Source organism: Opisthocomus hoazin, chromosome 4 (genome assembly GCF_030867145.1).
Source record: "Opisthocomus hoazin isolate bOpiHoa1 chromosome 4, bOpiHoa1.hap1, whole genome shotgun sequence".
Classification (NCBI taxonomy): domain Eukaryota; kingdom Metazoa; phylum Chordata; class Aves; order Opisthocomiformes; family Opisthocomidae; genus Opisthocomus; species Opisthocomus hoazin.
The window spans coordinates 17614731-17632485 of record NC_134417.1 but is presented as its reverse complement, the minus strand read 5'-3'; the positions used below and the strand labels follow the sequence as shown (position 1 = coordinate 17632485).

Sequence of the window (17755 nt, the reverse complement as noted above, 5' to 3'; positions counted from 1 at the left end):
GTTACTTTAATGTAAACACCATCAAAAGCTTCTCAGCTATTACAGCACAAAAGCAGAATAAGCTACCAAGCACAGTTGCAGCGTATTCATGAGCTCAGCATATTAGAAAGCATCACACTGCACTTGCCACACAGAACAACAGGCACATGCTTACAGCTACAAACACACACGGCAGTCAGTTGTCCACCTGCCACTGTCCAGCATTTTAAGAATTAATCTGATCCAAAGTATATATCCATACTTCAAACATTTCCCAAACTGAAATTACCACAAAGAAAACTGCGAAATGGTCTCTTGCTTCACTGTTTTAACAAGTTAAACTTTCATTTTCCACCACTTGCATGATGTGATTGAAAAACAGTCACACAAACTTTTTCATAAGTAAGCATAAACCGATGCAAAATTACTAAAAATACATGTATATCAGAATATATTTCTTCTACATGAAAGTACTACATAACTATCTTCTGTATCATAACTACCTACCTAAGAAACTGTGCAGTAAGCTGGACATTATTTCAAATACTTCCTAATATAATAAATACAAGAGCACAGTTTTCATCTACAGAGCCTGACTTTGTCAATGACATGTCTAGACAAAGGCATCAGACATGTGCCTAGCGTTACAATACATGTAACCAAACAGCCATACAGTTCTTCTCTAAATTTCTGGGCTCAGAAACTACGTAATTCAGCAGTACAGCCATCACAGATGTCAAGTCTGGCAACTGCTGCAGACAGCTCCAGCAAAAGAGACAATGGGACTTGTCTGATCCACTGCAGATGGCATTTCACAATGGCTCAACTGTCCCACTGGCACTCGATGCCCCAGGGAGAACTGCAGCAGTAATTACTACATAAGGAAGAATGAATTTCAGGAAGCTAATTGCTTTACCCCATCATAACTAAATTGCAGGTCATTTTCTCACTGGTATTGCTCTCAAGTTGTTGTTCCATCTAAAATCCCTCTTTCAGGAAATGCTTTTTTTCAAATTACTGCTGTTATTATTTATATAGCACCTTATGCATGCATGAGACTTTGTAGAACAGTGACAGACTATTACCCTCTACTATTTCAATTTACAGATAGACATAAAATAGCAAAAAATGAAGAGGAGGGATGAAGGGCTACAGATGAGAAATGTTAGGCTATACATCTGCTTCTATGCAGACCTAGATTCTGCCAATGCACACCAAAAGGCAAGCTCTTGTACCTGCACAGAGTTTTGATTAACTCAAAAGAGTTCCACCTTTACGCCCCCTGTGTTTGAACAGAAAGATCATCTGCATAATAAACCCCCAGCAAGAAAAAAGGGGAAAGAAAAAACAACTCTCTTCATTTGGGTGGGGAAGAAAAAATAATGACCATGAAATCACCCAAAGCAGTTAAAGAACTATTAACTTGAACCACTGACAACAGAACCATACTTATACTAACAGTTCACAATACTTACATATTGTATTTAAAGCATGGGTCAGAGAAAAGAAAAATCTATCTGCATTATAATTCCATTTTAAATGCATCAGTATTTTCAGAATCTCCCAAGAATCTATTCTAAGCTGAAGAATTAGTGCAAATTGAAAAGCATGAAAATGACTATTTGGCGACATCTCAAAAATGGGGAAGTATAATACAAATTTTTTTCTTTTAGCCTTCCCTTCCAATTAGAGATTTTGAAAAGCTATACATCTAGCACTAAGGTTATCTGGAAGCTCAAAAATTCAACCTCTTCTCCTTTTTAACACAAAAGCTGCTTTCTGTCTCTCCAGCTCTCACATCTAAAAACAGCTATTCAATGCTGCACACTTTAGATGTTTATAAACATACAGCAGACATCCTGAAATCAGTTGAGACTTGAGATTTTTATTCCTCGCTGACTTACAAGCTACTAGGCACAACAATTAGGCACTTGAATAGACCAGAGCATTTTTGGGCAACTACAGCGTACCTGGGAAGCTATGTAAGGCTTGAGGTCAAATTATGAGAAGCTAAATGCTTGCTAAGGCCAACAGCCAAAGCAAAGACAATACTTGCCAACACTTCAAAGACACAGCTCCAAAGCCACACTAAAACATGTATTTTTACCTCCTATAAAAAAGAACAGTTGCCCAAGTCCCAGAATATCCACTAGACTGGTTCACACATGGGTACTTTGCATTTTAAACCTTCTAATGGCAGACTACACCAGTCTGCCTCAGTGCCAACAGAATTGCTACACAGCTTCGACAATTCTACCTCCTCTCAATCACATTCACTCCAGCACCAACCTGAGCTGCTCTGAACTTCAGTTGCAAATGAGAGACTGGTTGCAGCAGATCAAAACTTGCTTCAAGATAAATGTCACATAGCTTATTCTTAGAAAAGGACTCTAACATAGAAGATATATTCTAGTAAGACAGTTTGATATAATTTGACAAGGCTAAAACAAATAAATATCTGCACTATAATCTCCAACCACACTTCCTGCCATAATGTTTCAGAACATCTGGTTTTATCAGTAGCATTAGCCACTTTGTTATTAAAAAATATTTGATCAAGAGTGAACTGATAGCACAACTCAGACTTCCTGGCACTTTAAGAACCTCTACCATTCGGATTCGTATTCTTAACCTCCATGGTATTTCACCTAGCTTAGCAGATAAAACAGCAACAGGTGTACTCACTGGTACCTTATTTCTACTGGTCACCTTTGAAGATAACAAACATAAAGCTCTTGTGACTTGCCTGGAAATATTAACTATATTGCAGTTCAATGCTCTTATTTCTCTCATCCCAACTTCCAGAAGAATACAATAATTTTGATCCTGTCTTCCACTGGATCATTCTACCATTTTTTCCTAACATGTCCTCTGATCCATGGACAGTTCTTCTCTAGGTGCAAGAAGACAGGAGGAATGACCTGCAACACTAAATACCCTGAACAGCACGGTAACAGCAAAAAACTCTATCACCAACTCTTATCTCCTCTTGGGGATGGAAATATAGCTAACGGAAAGCCAGCTGAAGCTTATTTCATGTGGTTGAATCTGGAAGCAACTCTAGAGAAAGCATCCTCAACCAGTTCTGCACTTATTTTACATTCATAATTCCAAGCCATGATTAAAATTATTAATTCTTTTCATTTCACAAAAGCAATTAATGAAAACTTCCACAGTAATATACAACTACAGACAATCATAAATCGGTAAACACGTAGCCCACTGGCATTCTTGGAATTTCTCTTAAAAAATAAACAAACTATGCTAGAGATCAATAGATCATGACAGTTTATCATTTAGAACCTTTTCAGTAACAGCACAGCATCCCCAGTATAATGCAAAAACAATCTGCAAGAGCTTATACTCTAGGACACTGAGTAACACTCAAAATGCACATGTCGACCTTATCTACAAAAATAATTTAAGACATTCAGTGCTGATGAGGAATCGTTCTGTCAGTCCCCCACACATATTAGTCTTCAAAAATCTGACTCGATGATTTATTGTGAGGCCCTCTGATTTGTGTTTTGTTGCTGCTAAGACAGAAGTACATCCTTTAGTAACTTATTCCCCCGTACCTTATTACCACCTTCCAAGATAACTGAGGTAATTTTTATATGTATTTACCTTCACACTTCACTGACTCCCTTTCTTCTATATCGTGTAACTGAAGAAAATCTTAATTCCTGCTTTTCTCTAGACTTCTTAATTTAGCAGCTGATACGGCTGATTGTTCCAATATTTGTGTGACAATGCTAAGCAACAGTGCCAAGTGAAAGCCTGCCAAGAACAACAGCTTACTAATGGGGTGGAGATCAGCATTTACACCTGTGGTTTGAGCACAGCAGTTATAAAATTCTGTACAAAAGTTTAAAAATCACAGAAGGGATATACTTCAATATATATGTGGAAAATATTAAGATCTCATTAATTGCACACGTTAGCAACACGAGAGCATGCCTTGTACTATGAAGATACCAACACCCTCCTCTTACTATCAACTCTAACACTGCCTTTCATATGATATTGCCCAGGTTTTCTTGTGAACTGCTCCTCGCTTCTTACGTACCTTGTTAGAATGCACCATGAGATAACACAAATGATATTCTTTCAAGTCACCTCTATCCATGCACTTACCAAAAAACAATCCTTGGATCTATCTTCTTAAAAAACTCAGATGACCGACAAAATTTTCCTAAATGTCATCAAAACTAGGAACTTGGATTGTGCCAAACTTACCAAGATCCAAATCCCATGGGTCTCCTATCATAATCAGGCAAGTCTGGAGCTATCTTGCATGCTTCTATGTTCAGGTATTTAAATATGTGAATTTTTCCTTTTATACATATCTTTAAAAAAAATTAAAAAAAAAATTATGTAAGTTGACAATACATTTTCGAAGTACCCTACAGACATTAAACTTGTAGTTAAAAGTAATAAATGAGCAATTTATGTCAACCAATGCATCTCTTCTTCTAATCCCATTGCACTTTAGAGAAAAAGCTATAGTGGAGCACGACAGGATGTCCATGATAGACAAATGGAAGCTGTCCTCCAAGTACATCCTGTCTGCATGCAACTCTGTCAGCTGGATGCTGAAATTTCATCATGCAAACAAGACATAAGCATTTGCAAGTACTAGAATTTATACCCTTGGCATCAGAACAGATGCAGCCCACCCATGCCCAGCTTTGAACAGCGGTGGCAGACCGCCAAAGTAAGCTCAAATTTAAACTAAATGAAGCCAATAACAGCTATCCTTGCTTTTTAAAGGAGGCAAATGCCTACTGAAACTACAGGTCCTAGCAAGTGCCACTCCTGACTCAGAAACAGCAGTTCACACTAGGATCTGTAATACTCAAGGGCTAACATACCCACATTAAAAATCAAATTAGTCACTAACTATATTACAGTTTCCAGCTCAAAGGCCAATCTGAGCACTCTGCTGCAAAGTGAACCAGCACACAGCAGTACGGAGGCCTCAGTCAAGGTGAGACATTTGAGAGGCACAAAATCAGTCTTGCCTAACAAAGCTTCCTCTCTCCCACACCAAAAGCAGTAACGTATAGCTAACATTAGCACAATGCTAACAGTGGAATTCTTAGTAATATTCCATAGATGAGACTACTAATACAGTAAAGTAAGAGAAGAAACAGGGATTTTTCAAGCTGGGCTTTAACACTTTCAGACAATACAATTTATCTGAAGTCGTCTTGTTCTTAAATAAAGTTTGTAATATAATCCCTCAACTTTTAACTTAATTCTGCCCTTTTTATTTGAATTAGTCATCTGAATTTCTAGCTGCAGTTTACCTGTGCAGGGGGTGACTGGAGAGGGTTGTTCTCTAACATGATGGTCTGGAGATGTCTGAGGTTCCTATAACAAACTGGTATTGTTGTTATTTTATTGCAGGAGAAATCTAATCGAATCAAAGGCAACTCAGCAAGCTCTGGAGACAGAAAATAAACACAATTCAGCAGATTTAAAAGCAAGAGTACAAAAAGATGTGTTTTACAAAATAATTAAGTACACTGCTTCTAGCTCTCAGGGGAAGAAAAAGACATTGAAAATACAAAAGTGCTTGAATTTTCTGCTGTTAGAACTGTCAGCCTTTATCTCACCTTCAGGTAAACGCACCAAATTATTTCTTCTGACATTTAGGTCCCGTAAGGATTCCAAACTGCCAATCTGTGGAGGTATTGTCTGTATTTCATTACAGCTCACATCCTACAAAGCAAGAGTAAAGAATGAGTTAGCAGTTTTGAGATTACCACCACTGACTGGTACATCTCTGTTAATTACAATATGTAGTATTTTATTTAGGGACTGAACGAAAAAGAAACTATTTATGTCATTAAATCTCATTGCTGATGTGAAGCATTATTCTCATTTTAAATATATGGGGAAATAAAAGCTTTAAAAGATTAAGTGGAATTCCATTTCAAGTTATCTCATTCAAGTTCTTCCATCCTATTTAAGACAGAGCAACTTGCTATGTAAAAGCTTTTTGCCAGAAACAAAAGCACAAACAGCTCTAATTCCATCCAGTCTTCCTTTCAAAAATTGGGAAGACTTAGCTGAATTGGCATGGATCGTTTGCTCTCCAGTACAAGGCATCTTTCCCCCACATAAAATTGTTTTAAAATCTCAGAGTATTTCAAACTCTTTTCTAACACCTCTATAGAAAGTCAAAACATAGTTGGAGATACTATGGCAGACAGAAATCTTCCTTAGACTACGGCTGGATTTAAGTAACTTGCTATAGCATACAAGCGACTGGTTTACAATCACAAAGTCCTCAGCAGAATGTGAAACAGGATGTCGATCTTGCACATGCCCAGATAGCATCCTAGTTACTGCACTATTTTGATCAGTTTAAAAAAATTGTTAGTTCTTCTGAAGCATCTCTGAACCTATTAAGCACATCAATTAAAAATTAAAGACTGAATAGTAGTACTTAAAGAATAACTGTATACTCACAAGCTCCATCAGCTGTCTGAGCTGTCCAATTTCTTCAGGTATTGAAACCAACTTGTTATTACTTGCTATCAAAACTTTTAGTGGTAGACTACAGAGGTGTACTGGCAATGTTGAAAGCTGGTTTCGACTTTTTGGACAGAAAGAAAACAAAATTATCACAACTCTTAATGAGAAAACACCTCACATCTTAATGCAATGAGAGACATATACAAAAAGCATGCTCCATTTAGATGATCAACTCAATTTTTATATAGTTACTGTAAAAGTAGTTCCATGAAGTCTTTCTTCATTACTTGCTTTATCTAGTTACGTGTGAACAAACTTTGAATATCACGTGCCAAGCCTGATCAGATGCTTTCAAACTCAGTGCTGGGGAATACGATATTTTTGTGCCCTTTCAGGTGCTTCTGGTAACTGGCTACCCTCTGTCACAAAAGAGTATGTCTGAACAGAGTGCAAAAGCCTTTCTGATAGGCAGTATTTCAGGTCAGCACATACAAAATGCCACAGAGAAAGTCATTAATTACTTAGAAATATACGTTAAATATTCAGTAAGTCATGCAGATCAAGAATCTTGGTATGATGGATTTCACTATTCCAAAAATACACTCTTGGACATTTCATAATAGACTACTATTAAAGCAAATATGAGGTCCTATGACTGGACTGTGACCTCACATGAGAATCAGGCAGGATGAGAATGGATTGTAGAAGAGAAAGATTCCTCTTAAAAATAAAACATAGCAAGCAGCAGTGACTGGATAATTAGAAAGTTGTTAGGATTTTAACTAAGGCTTTGATTAGGTGTTGACATTTACCAAAATATGCTGCTGTATCATTTCATGTTTGAAACCCAGATCTTTCTACTATTAAAACAAAACAAAAAAAAGGTTCTGAGCAGTAGGTGAACCAAGAGCAGCTTTTAAAAGGAAAATAATTGGACTGCACCTCCTATAGATCATAGAAATAGAAACCCATACCTGATTCATACCCTATTCCTACAATTCTCACCATCAATAAAAAAAGAAAATAAAGAAACATAAGCATACTAAATTGGCAAAAGTATGACACCAGAAGGCAACCGCCTTAAGTTTTTTTTGATTGATGTCACTGCCAATTTGCTATGAGGAACTTGCCACACCTCTTAAAAGACCGCCTACAAATGGAGGATGCTGTACACAGCTGAATTTCATCAATAGGCTAAGGCACAGTGATTAGCTTTTAACGCTGGCAGAGAAACATTAATCTTGAGAAAGATCTTTAAAAGAAGCCAGTACAGTGAAGGAAAAGGGAAATTGTGTAAGCCTTATTCAGTGACAGTGAGCCAAATCGTAAAGACCATCCAAAAGCTAGCCTCTCTTTTCAGTCTGCATGCCTGTAGTTCACATGAAAACTACTGGAATTTATTTTGTGAGTCCTTTAAACTAGAATTAGCTTTCTTCTACATACTCCACTTCTACAAGCAGCTGCTTAATCCTCATGTTCCTTGATCCACCTAAGTGGTAAGGCTGGTTCAGGTTGCTTTGATTCAATGACATACGATATAACAATGTGATGATTATGTACCATTAACGTTACTTATGGATGCATCAAAATTTATAAACTTAAGACTACTGATGCTAAAGTAAAATTTCTAAGACAATCATTACCTGATATTTAGAAATGTTAATGACTGTAAGTTCAAAACTGCCTCTGGGATGTATCGAATGCAGTTCTGGTACAAATTGAGACTCTCAAGGGAGACAAAGAGACATGCTTCTGCTGGAAGCTCCGACAGTCTGTTCCGTGACAAATCTGAAGGGAGGGAAAAAAGAAGCATTCAGTAAAGCTACCTTAAAACCTCATGGGGACAAGTAGTGTCTGTATATTCACCGTCACACAACGGGAACAGTTGGACAGGAATTAGTTTTTCTATCCTGCCTGCAAAATTGTCAAGATTACGAAGTGACTCTCAATTCACACAAGAAATAAATCAACATCTTTTAAAATCTTACAGCCACAATGAGAAAGAGAGAGCCAAATGCAACATTCCTTTCATAGTCACACTTTCATATCCCAAACTGCCTTATGCTTAGAGGAAGCTAGTTTATGATGCTGCAAGCCCAGCTTCAAATCTCTGTTCCAGGGAGTTGGTATTCGGTGGGCAGTACTGTAATGAAAAGAATCAGAAACTATTCTTCTTCCAGCCCCCTGCTAAGGTACTCTCTGCTACGTGGAAATCTGAGCTTCAAATTTCTGGTCTAAAATATATACTTTACATAGATACACGCATATTTATAGGTAACAGTTCCAACAGGGAAAAGATGAGGCATGCACCTCAGACAAGCCTTCTATACTCTAGCCAAAGCATTCCCTCCTTCGGAGAGACACCAGTGCAGGCCTGTAATCTCAACCGAGCAACAGAAGGATTTTCAGTGAAGGGTCTTCCCAGCTGCAAAGAAACACTCTGCTTGCTGCTAGCAGTAAGGCTTGCTGTTCCTTTGTGATCACACATTCTTTGCCTGGCAAGAAACAAAAGTTTAACCACCAGAACTACTACCAAATGTTTGTACTTGAAGAATCAATATTTTTCCTTCGCCAGTTCCAATTACCAGTCTGTGTGTATAAAATATCCATTCCTATTACTCTCTTTCAAGAGTAAAAGCCCTGCATTGTGATAAATAATGCAGCTGCAAAGCGTTCTTTTTTCTGTAAAGGTCAAGGAAAGCTCTTGCTTATAAATGCCAAAGGACAGTTCTCACAAGCACACGCTAACAGCTTCCCTAACACACCCAGCTCTTAATTCTGATAGAAGTTATACTCGCATCAAGAGCACCTTTTGTCAGCAGGGAGAGATACTGCCTGTTTAATAAACTGACACTTCACCTTTACATTTCTAAGGAAGGGCAGACATTCATTGTAAAAACCCACCTAACCTGAACTGGTGTCGTGAATGATTAAAAAAAAATTCCAAATTTAATTGCCATTTTCTTTATTTGTTTTGAATTTCAATTTCTCCTCATCAACATAAGAGGATAAAAGCTCCCACTCCAAAACATACAGAATAAACTGACATAGTAATTTCTGTATCTTTATTCCATGAAGGAACCATCCAATACAGATTACTTTTTAAAGATTGCCAATGCAGACAGGTCTTGTGTCTCTCCACCTTTTTTTGTTTATTTATTTATTTTTTTTTTCAAAAGGGAAGCTTGTCCAGAGTAAAAAAGCCCTCAGAGACACCCTGTGTACCACTGTTCCATGCATGCTGCTCTATGTTGCCCAAGAAAAAGAGGTCCCTCCGAGTGCAGCTGGAACTGAACTCTGGATCTAACTCGATGCTTCAAACAAGCCATGAGATATACTGATAAATAACCAGTAATTAGAAATCTCAGTAGAAAGAAGCACTATGAAAAACTCTGTAGAGAAAAACCTCCAGATGTACTTTAATGTGCAAGTGGGAAGGAATTGCATTATCCAATCTACAGGTATGACTGAAGCTAACTATATCAGAGGCTATGGTGGATATAAAGTACAGCAGATGCTGCAGGGTGCATACAGATAAGAAAACATGAAAATCAGGGAAAATACTAATCCACCGATACAAAAAGGTAACAGGAAACATAACAAAACTCCTTGTCTGTTCAGCAATAAGTATTTGAAAAAAAAAATTTTAAAAAAACCCACACCAGGTGTATCTTTCCAGCTTGTGTCAGCTTCAAAAGTAACCTCATCTTAAACTTGTTCAAACTTGATCTTGAAAACCCAACATTTTAAAATTAACATTTCTGACCAGGACTAACAGTAGGAGCTAAAACTACAAAATAATCATAGAAGCATAGAATGGTTTGGGTTGGGAGGGACCTCACAGACCATCTTGTTCCACCCCCTCTGCCATGGGCAGGGACCCTTCCACCAGACCAGGGTGCCCAAAGCCCTGTCCAGTCTAGCCTTGAACACTGCCAAGGAGGGGCACCCACAGCTTCTCTGGACAACCTGTTCCAGTGTTTCACCACCCTCACGGTGAAGAAATTCTTCCTAATACCTAATCTACATCTACTCTCTTTCCGTTTAAAGCCATTACGCCTTGTCCTGTCACTCCAGGCCCTTGTAAAAGGCCCCTCTCCAGCTTTCTTGTAGGCCCCTTCAGACACTGGAAGGCCACAATAAGGTCTCTATGCAGCCTTCTCCAGGCTGAAGAGCCTCAACTCTCTCAGCTTTTCCTCATCGGAGAGGTGCTCCAGCCCTCTGACCATTTTTGTGGCCTCCTCTGGCCCCGCTCCAACAGGTCCATGTCTTTCCTGTGCTGAGAGCCCCAGAGCTGGACACAGGACTCCTGGTGGGGTCTCACCAGAGCGGAGCAGAGGGGCAGAATCCCCTCCCTCGACCTGTTGGCCACTGGGCTTTTGATGCAGCCCAGGATACAGTTGGCCTTCTGGACTGTGAGTGCATGCTGTGGGGTCATGTTGAGCTTCTTGTCAACCAGCACCTCCAGGCCCTTCTCCTCAGGGCTGCTCTCAATACCCACATCCCCCAGCCTGTATTTGTGCTTGAGATTGCCCCAACCCATGTGCAGGACCTTGCACTTGGCCTTGTTGAACCTCATGAGGTTTGCACAGGCCCACCTCTCAAGCCTGTCCAGGTCCCTCTGGATGGCATCCCTTCCCTTCCCTTCCCTCCAGTGTATCGACCGCACCACACAGCTTGGTGTCATCAGCAAATCTGGTGCCCTCGATTCCACCGCCCGTGTCACCAACAAAATTGTTAAACAGCGCCGGTCCCAATACTGACCCCTGAGGAACACCACTGAGCTCACTGCATTTCCAAAACACCGCAGACAGATACTGACCTGTAGGAAAGTGCCCACCAAAAAACACACTGAATATTTCTTCTGGTGTCACGTCTGCTTCAAATTCTGTGTAGTAATTATAGCACCTGGCCAGTGCTGACATGCTCTTGGTCACTTCCAAATTCATCATATCGTAATCATTTTTCAGGGTTGCTCAGAACTGCAAAAGCATTGCCTATTGCTTTAAAGTCATCAGCATTTAGCCTGCACTGCATATCTAGAATTGTTTAATTGCCTTATGATAGAAAACTGTTCTAGATCTTCACCTCCCTTTTCTATTTTTTGTGAAAGAGGACAATCTTCCCCCCCCCCCCCCCCATTTATTTTCTTCTAAGAGCGAGGACAATCCTACACTTACAGATTGCTGAAGACAACTTCCATAAACATCCCAACCTTACCATATGCTAGTCCAGATAAAACACCAGATGAACGTGTCAAATTCAAAGAAAGTCCACTGTGATGGATCCTGCTTCCTGCTACTGCCAAATCCAAAGTTTTCTCAGCTATGTTGCTCGTCCCAGGCCCTTTGTATCGTCAGAGTTTGTGGGAAACTCTAGTGAGAATGAAATACAACAGTTTTTCTGATCACTTCACCACACAGCCCCACAAACCCTATGCCAGCACCAGGGAAATATGATGGTGCAGGCAGCAGAGTCCTTTGTTCTGGTGGGAGGGATTACTTTTGCTGATCTAAAACACTCGTGAAACTCCAGCCTAAGTGGAGAGAGCAAATGAGTTGGACTGATCAGAATCTGCTTACGAATCTGTAGATACCAAAGGAGGCAATAAAATATCTTTGTATATTCTGCAGGGAACACAGCATACACTTCCCGGAAAATTTATGCAATGGACACTCATTTTGCACAAGCCAGACACTAGTCTGTCCTAGGGCGGCTTCTGCTTTACGTTCATAATTTAATTCTTATTAATGTTTTAGCAAAAATGGCAGCAAACTCCAACCTTCCCCTCCTCCAAGCTGTACAGCTGCAGTAGATTTAAAGCAGAGTAACATGCTAAAACTATGTAACAATGCAATGTCCAAAACTGTGACATTCTCAATAGGCTCTCCCCTGTGCCAGCACTGTTGTAAAACATTAACAGGAGAGGAGTGATTTCCAAACAAACATACTGTCACAACACAAATAAAAATGATGTATCCTGAAAAATCCTAATAAGTGCAGCCAATCATAGTATTTGTAATCACTGAAACTACAACTTGCCATAAGGCTTCACAGTACAGTTGTATGTTACCATATAAGAAACAGGTAAGAATGCAAATTATTTCAGAGATGACAAGAAACAAGCAAGAGTAATTTAGAAAAAACACTTGGCTTCTACATTGACTAGATGTTTAACCATCTATTTATTTTAAAAAATTATTACAACATTGGTTCACCTATAAGGTGTAAATGTTCTTCTTAGGCACTCTGGAGGATGAAACTGAATTCCACCACCTATCTCACAATACACCAACATCCTTCAGCACACAGCTGTGCTGGCAAAGTCTGTTTTAATACTACCCATTTTAAGAAACAATAGATTTCCCAAGTAATGAGCCATACTTTCTGGCAGAAAAGTCACAAAGAAAAAGTTTCTTTCAACTCTGTTTTGGGAAGGGTTTAACCACAAACATGAGAATTTTCAATTGCTTTTTGTTTCACTTTATCTTACCAAAGAGCATAAAAAACCTAATGTTTACATATTGTTCACACCATAAGGCATGGGAATACTAGTAAAGAACTTCATATATTGTGAGCTACGATTTAGTATTTCTAAATAAATAACTCCCTGCAAAATAACATGAGGTACAAAGAAATGAAAACACATTGTTTAAACAACAAATGAGCTCATAGCATTATAGAAAAGAGACATTAAAGCTGGTTCGCAGCAATGACTAAGTTTTTCCAGGCTTCCCTCAACCTACACTGATTTTTAAAACTTGGCATTTCTGTTTAGCAGTAGAAATTCAGTGGAAAACAGATCATATCAGAGCTGAATTTTGATGCTGCAGTATAATCTCTTAAATCACCCAAAATGGGTCTAATCAATAACAAGTTTGGTTAATAACATTGCAGTATTTTTAGTCACGTGACGGCCATGAGAATGCTATCTTATACATAGCATCCATGATTTCATGTGCTCAAATGGGGAGGTAAGAGGGAGGGTCTGCCAGGACCATAAAAAAAGTCAAGTGCTAGAAAAAAAAGACTAAGCTATACTGTAAAACGAGAATACCCTGAGAATTAGATAGTAGCAATATATCATAAAATACAGTGTGAATTCTGAACCTGCAAATGAAGAACTGCTTTTGTTATTTGCAAACTCCACCTTGCCCCCCTGCAAACCTCCAACAAGTATTTAATTTTCTCGAAGTCCAGAACACAGCATCTCTAAGACTCGGTGACATTTTTTATTTTGGCCAATTTCTCTGGAACCTCCCCCATTCCAGAAGGCAGACCTTCAATGGGACCAGAAATGGGGCAGGGAGTACAGCAGTCATTGTATGAAACAATTCAACAACTCCATCCTCTTCCTCACCTTCCTCCTAAAAATATCTGAATGAAAGGAACAGCTCTAACAAATCCAGAAGAGAAGCAAAAAGCACTCCAGTCACTGTTTATATATTCACATATATGCTACCCTGCACTACAGCAGTAGCTGGTGCTTTTCCAAAAGAGAAAGTGGGAGCGAGGTAAAGGAACAAAACCTAAGGTATTTTATTGAAAATATCTTGTCATTTAAGACTTGTTTTGGCGATATTCCTCTGCTACTGTATCTATAAAATAAATGTTCAACAACCACCAAATAAAAAGTTGTCGTAGTACAAATTATTGCGCAAACTAAAATTTGTGCAAAGATTTCTCCCCATTTCTCAGAAAAATGCCAAAGTTGCTGTGAGATAATTATATTTTTTTACAAATACTATGTTATGAATTAAGAAGCAATTGATAACTGTCAAATCAACCAAGGAGTAATCAGCATGATGCAGATTATTTAATATGTATGTACATACCCTTGCTGCTTGACATGTAATAAAATGCAAAGAGCAAATGACTAGTTCCCCCCCAACACAAATGTTGAATTTCACTATGAATAAGCATATTTGAACTAGGATTGAGTTGTTTGTGTTCACGTTTCATTGGTTAAAATTACTGTTACCAGAAATCAGCTTTAAAAAGCGTTCTTCTAGCCTGCCAAAAATGGATGCATCTCCTTGAAGGCAAGATCATGTGGAATTTTGGCAAAGGAGAAGCGTTCTTTGGAACTAAGCTCTTTGTGAAAGATAAAAAAGCCAACAGTACAAATACAAAATGAAATCTCAGAGCGGAGTCACATCACTGACCTTTTCCATTTAACTGGGATTCTGTTCAGAAAGCCAGCAAATCCAATGTTAAATGCGGATAGAGAATGCACTAAGTTTAAAATTGCATCATTTGGCATTAAATATACACTCTTCCTGCTCAAAGAAGAACGTTCCTTTAACATAAAACGTTAGCAGGGCTGCGTTCACACATCTTTAACTTTAGCTGTAACACAAATTTTGTCTCCAAAGGAAAACCACTGATGCATAAAGATGCACTGCTGAAGGTACCGGGTACTTTAACTCACTACAAATGCTATAAAGAGAGGGAGCTGCAGCTCAACTGTTGCTGGCACTCAAACTAGCTGGGTGGTGGTGAATTCCAGTTCATCACGAGATGCTAATGGGATCAGCCCACTGATCCTGTTGCAATGGGAATATGGCTTTGGCTCTCATTCCAATTAACTATGACAATGAGGGCCAGTTCTAGGCCTGGCCTGTGCTATAAAATTTTGTTGATAAAAGTCTGCCTTTTGTCACCAGAGATCTGCATGTGTTCCCCACATACATTTAAAATTTTATTTATTTATTTAAAATGTAAACCAGCAAAGCCTCAATTTTTGGCTGTCTGTTCAAAACCAAAAGTCAGCAACCAGCATAACACCCGCTAGCAAAATGCTAGCGTAAGAGAGATTGTGACATTATGTCAGCAGCTGCAAACTGCGGGCTCCCACCCATGATGTATCACGTCTTCTATAACAACCCAGCTGCAGCTGTGTGACATCAGCCATGAATGTGCTGCAGTGATGCAACAATACCAGTATATGTAAATTAATTTGAATCCTGTCTGCTATACACTGCCCTCAACTAGGATGACTTCATTTGAAAGGCAAGAAAATGTTCTGTTTCCCTTAGAACTATGAAGCATGTATTGTAACTTAAAAGCACACTCACAGTTTTCGTTTTACACCAGACAAATCTAAGATATATTAGCTTGAGGCTTACAGAATAAAATCTATTTTCATATCAATAATTAGATAAGCCAATGACCAGGAGGCTGACAGCCAGTATAATGACAAAAGGAAAAAGGCTGAATGAACAGCAGAGGACGAAGTACAGCTGCTCAAGAAGAAATACATTCAAAATCTGGAACTGTGTAAACAGACTTCCCCCCCCAACTTAAAGACCAGAAGCAAACTCCACTGTTTCACAATGATAACAACAAAACCGCAATTGCCAGCTTCTCATAAAACACTAAAGAATATCCTCGATATAGTTGATGTAATCTCACAGATAGGGAAAGCAGCCCACCTGAACAACTTATTTACAGGTAGTGCCCCACAAGAGGCAGGCTGCTCCCTGGAAATTAACTGCTTAGGTTACAGGCATCTTTCAGCTAACGTCACTAAATAGATCACATGAAAGATCTGATGCCATTTGATTGCTCAATTACAACATTTAGAATCAACTCGATTAGAATGATTACTCACATTCCCAAACACATTTGAAGCACATTTTTCGATAAACCTTAACTCCGCTTTGTTTGTCATTCATTCTATTAGCCAAATAAATTAATGAATACTGATCCCAGTTTTAAGAATTGCTTTGTTTCACCTCTCAAACATTTCCGAACTTGAGATGAAAATCTGAGACGAGCAATGCTTGTGAACTGGCTGATTTTTAGGAAACATTCCCATAAAGCTACTAAAAGAAAATAAATAAAATGAAAGCATAACCCTAAGCAGATGAGCTACTGATATTATTGTACCGACTTTTCTTGCACAAGAAAACTAGAAATCATCATAAAAGAACACCTCTGTGATATAATTCGGACACTGTTGGTCTCTGTACTCGGTACCTGGCAACGCTTTCCTTTCTAAGCCGGCATCCTTAGAGCTTCATTTCTCACCTGGAGGATTTCCTGACGCAGGAGGGGTTTCACCTCTTCCTGCCTGCTGTGATATAACGCTACCACTTTTGTAATTTAAAATTTAACTTAAAACAAACCTCAAAAATGTCATCTCCTGACTCACCTTCTACCTGGCAGTCCTGTCAAACCTGAACTTTTCCCAACTCTTCTCCCATGTATCTAAGGGACACTTCTTGTAAACCTATTAAGTTGAGATGAAAGAGGTGGCGTTTACTGAACCAAAAGGATGCTGTTCCTTCTTTGTTTTACCTAGGTAATACGCACTGTCGAAGCAACAGCACCACCGTCCAAGCTGCAATATCCGAGTAACAGGCATGATGAAGACTGTTTTCACCTACATTATTTTTGTCACTCTGTTCTACTTTCAATTTTCAATATTTCATGAAGGAAAATTAGATTCAGACATGCGACCTGTCCTTGATACGCTTATCACATTTCAGTTCTCAGCAGATCCGTTCTTCATAAGTACGATCACATTCCTACTTAGCAGCAGTACTAGCAGCATTAAAGCTTGTTTTAACCATTTCCATGGACTAACATTTTGTAACCAAGAACCTTCAACCTGCTGGTTTTCACAACATGAACAGGCTGTTACAGAAAACGAGGCAAAGGTTAGTGATTTCTTCCAAACGCCAACTTGGCGGTGCTACGCCTCAAACGCAGAGGTGCCTACCACCAAAGGCTACTTCACCAGCCTGAGAATATACTGCATCACATGCAAAACAAATTGAAAGATTACACTTCACACTGAAATCAGCCCTCTAGATTTCCTGCCTTCTGTGCTAAAGACAAGGTTTGTAGCATGCTTTTAACTAAAGCTGCTTAACACTGTCCTTTATAAAACCTGTTTCAAATCATTGTCAAGATACAGATGTGTGGATCTAAGTTTTACATATGCTATTTCCTCTGGCTACACTTTTATTTCAGAACATTCAATACATATAACAAAGCTTCTTGCCAAATGTTTTAAAAAAACAAGAAAACACTCGCTTCTCTGCAGAACTCTCACAAATCCCTCATCTGAAGCCATTCTAGGGAGTGAGAACTGTGGCCAAAGCATTTACCTTTTCCTTCAACACCTAGATTACCAATGAAACCTGGCTAGCTTTTTTGTTTTTTTAACTCAGAAGCATGTTAAGAACAGCCACACAACGGAGTTTTGCAGAAGCTGGCTTCCAAATTACTTGAACTACACTAGTTTTTTTAACAGTAAGTTGCCCCTTCAACTCTTCCCCAT

General features: G+C 38.9%; 1 protein-coding gene across 22 annotated transcripts in view; it reads right to left on the bottom strand.

The window, feature by feature from the left end:
- LRCH3 (leucine rich repeats and calponin homology domain containing 3) overlaps positions 1-17755 on the bottom strand; it is a 71094-nt gene that overhangs the window by 33576 nt on the left and 19763 nt on the right. For all 22 annotated transcript variants that reach the window (XM_075418143.1, XM_075418127.1, XM_075418135.1 and 19 more), the window contains exons 2-6: positions 8109-8253; positions 6460-6586; positions 5601-5706; positions 5292-5428; positions 4219-4328 (exon numbers count right to left, since the gene is read on the bottom strand). In XM_075418143.1, the coding sequence (XP_075274258.1) occupies positions 4219-4328; positions 5292-5428; positions 5601-5706; positions 6460-6586; positions 8109-8253 (625 nt within the window). The remainder of the gene's footprint in view (positions 1-4218; positions 4329-5291; positions 5429-5600; positions 5707-6459; positions 6587-8108; positions 8254-17755) is intronic.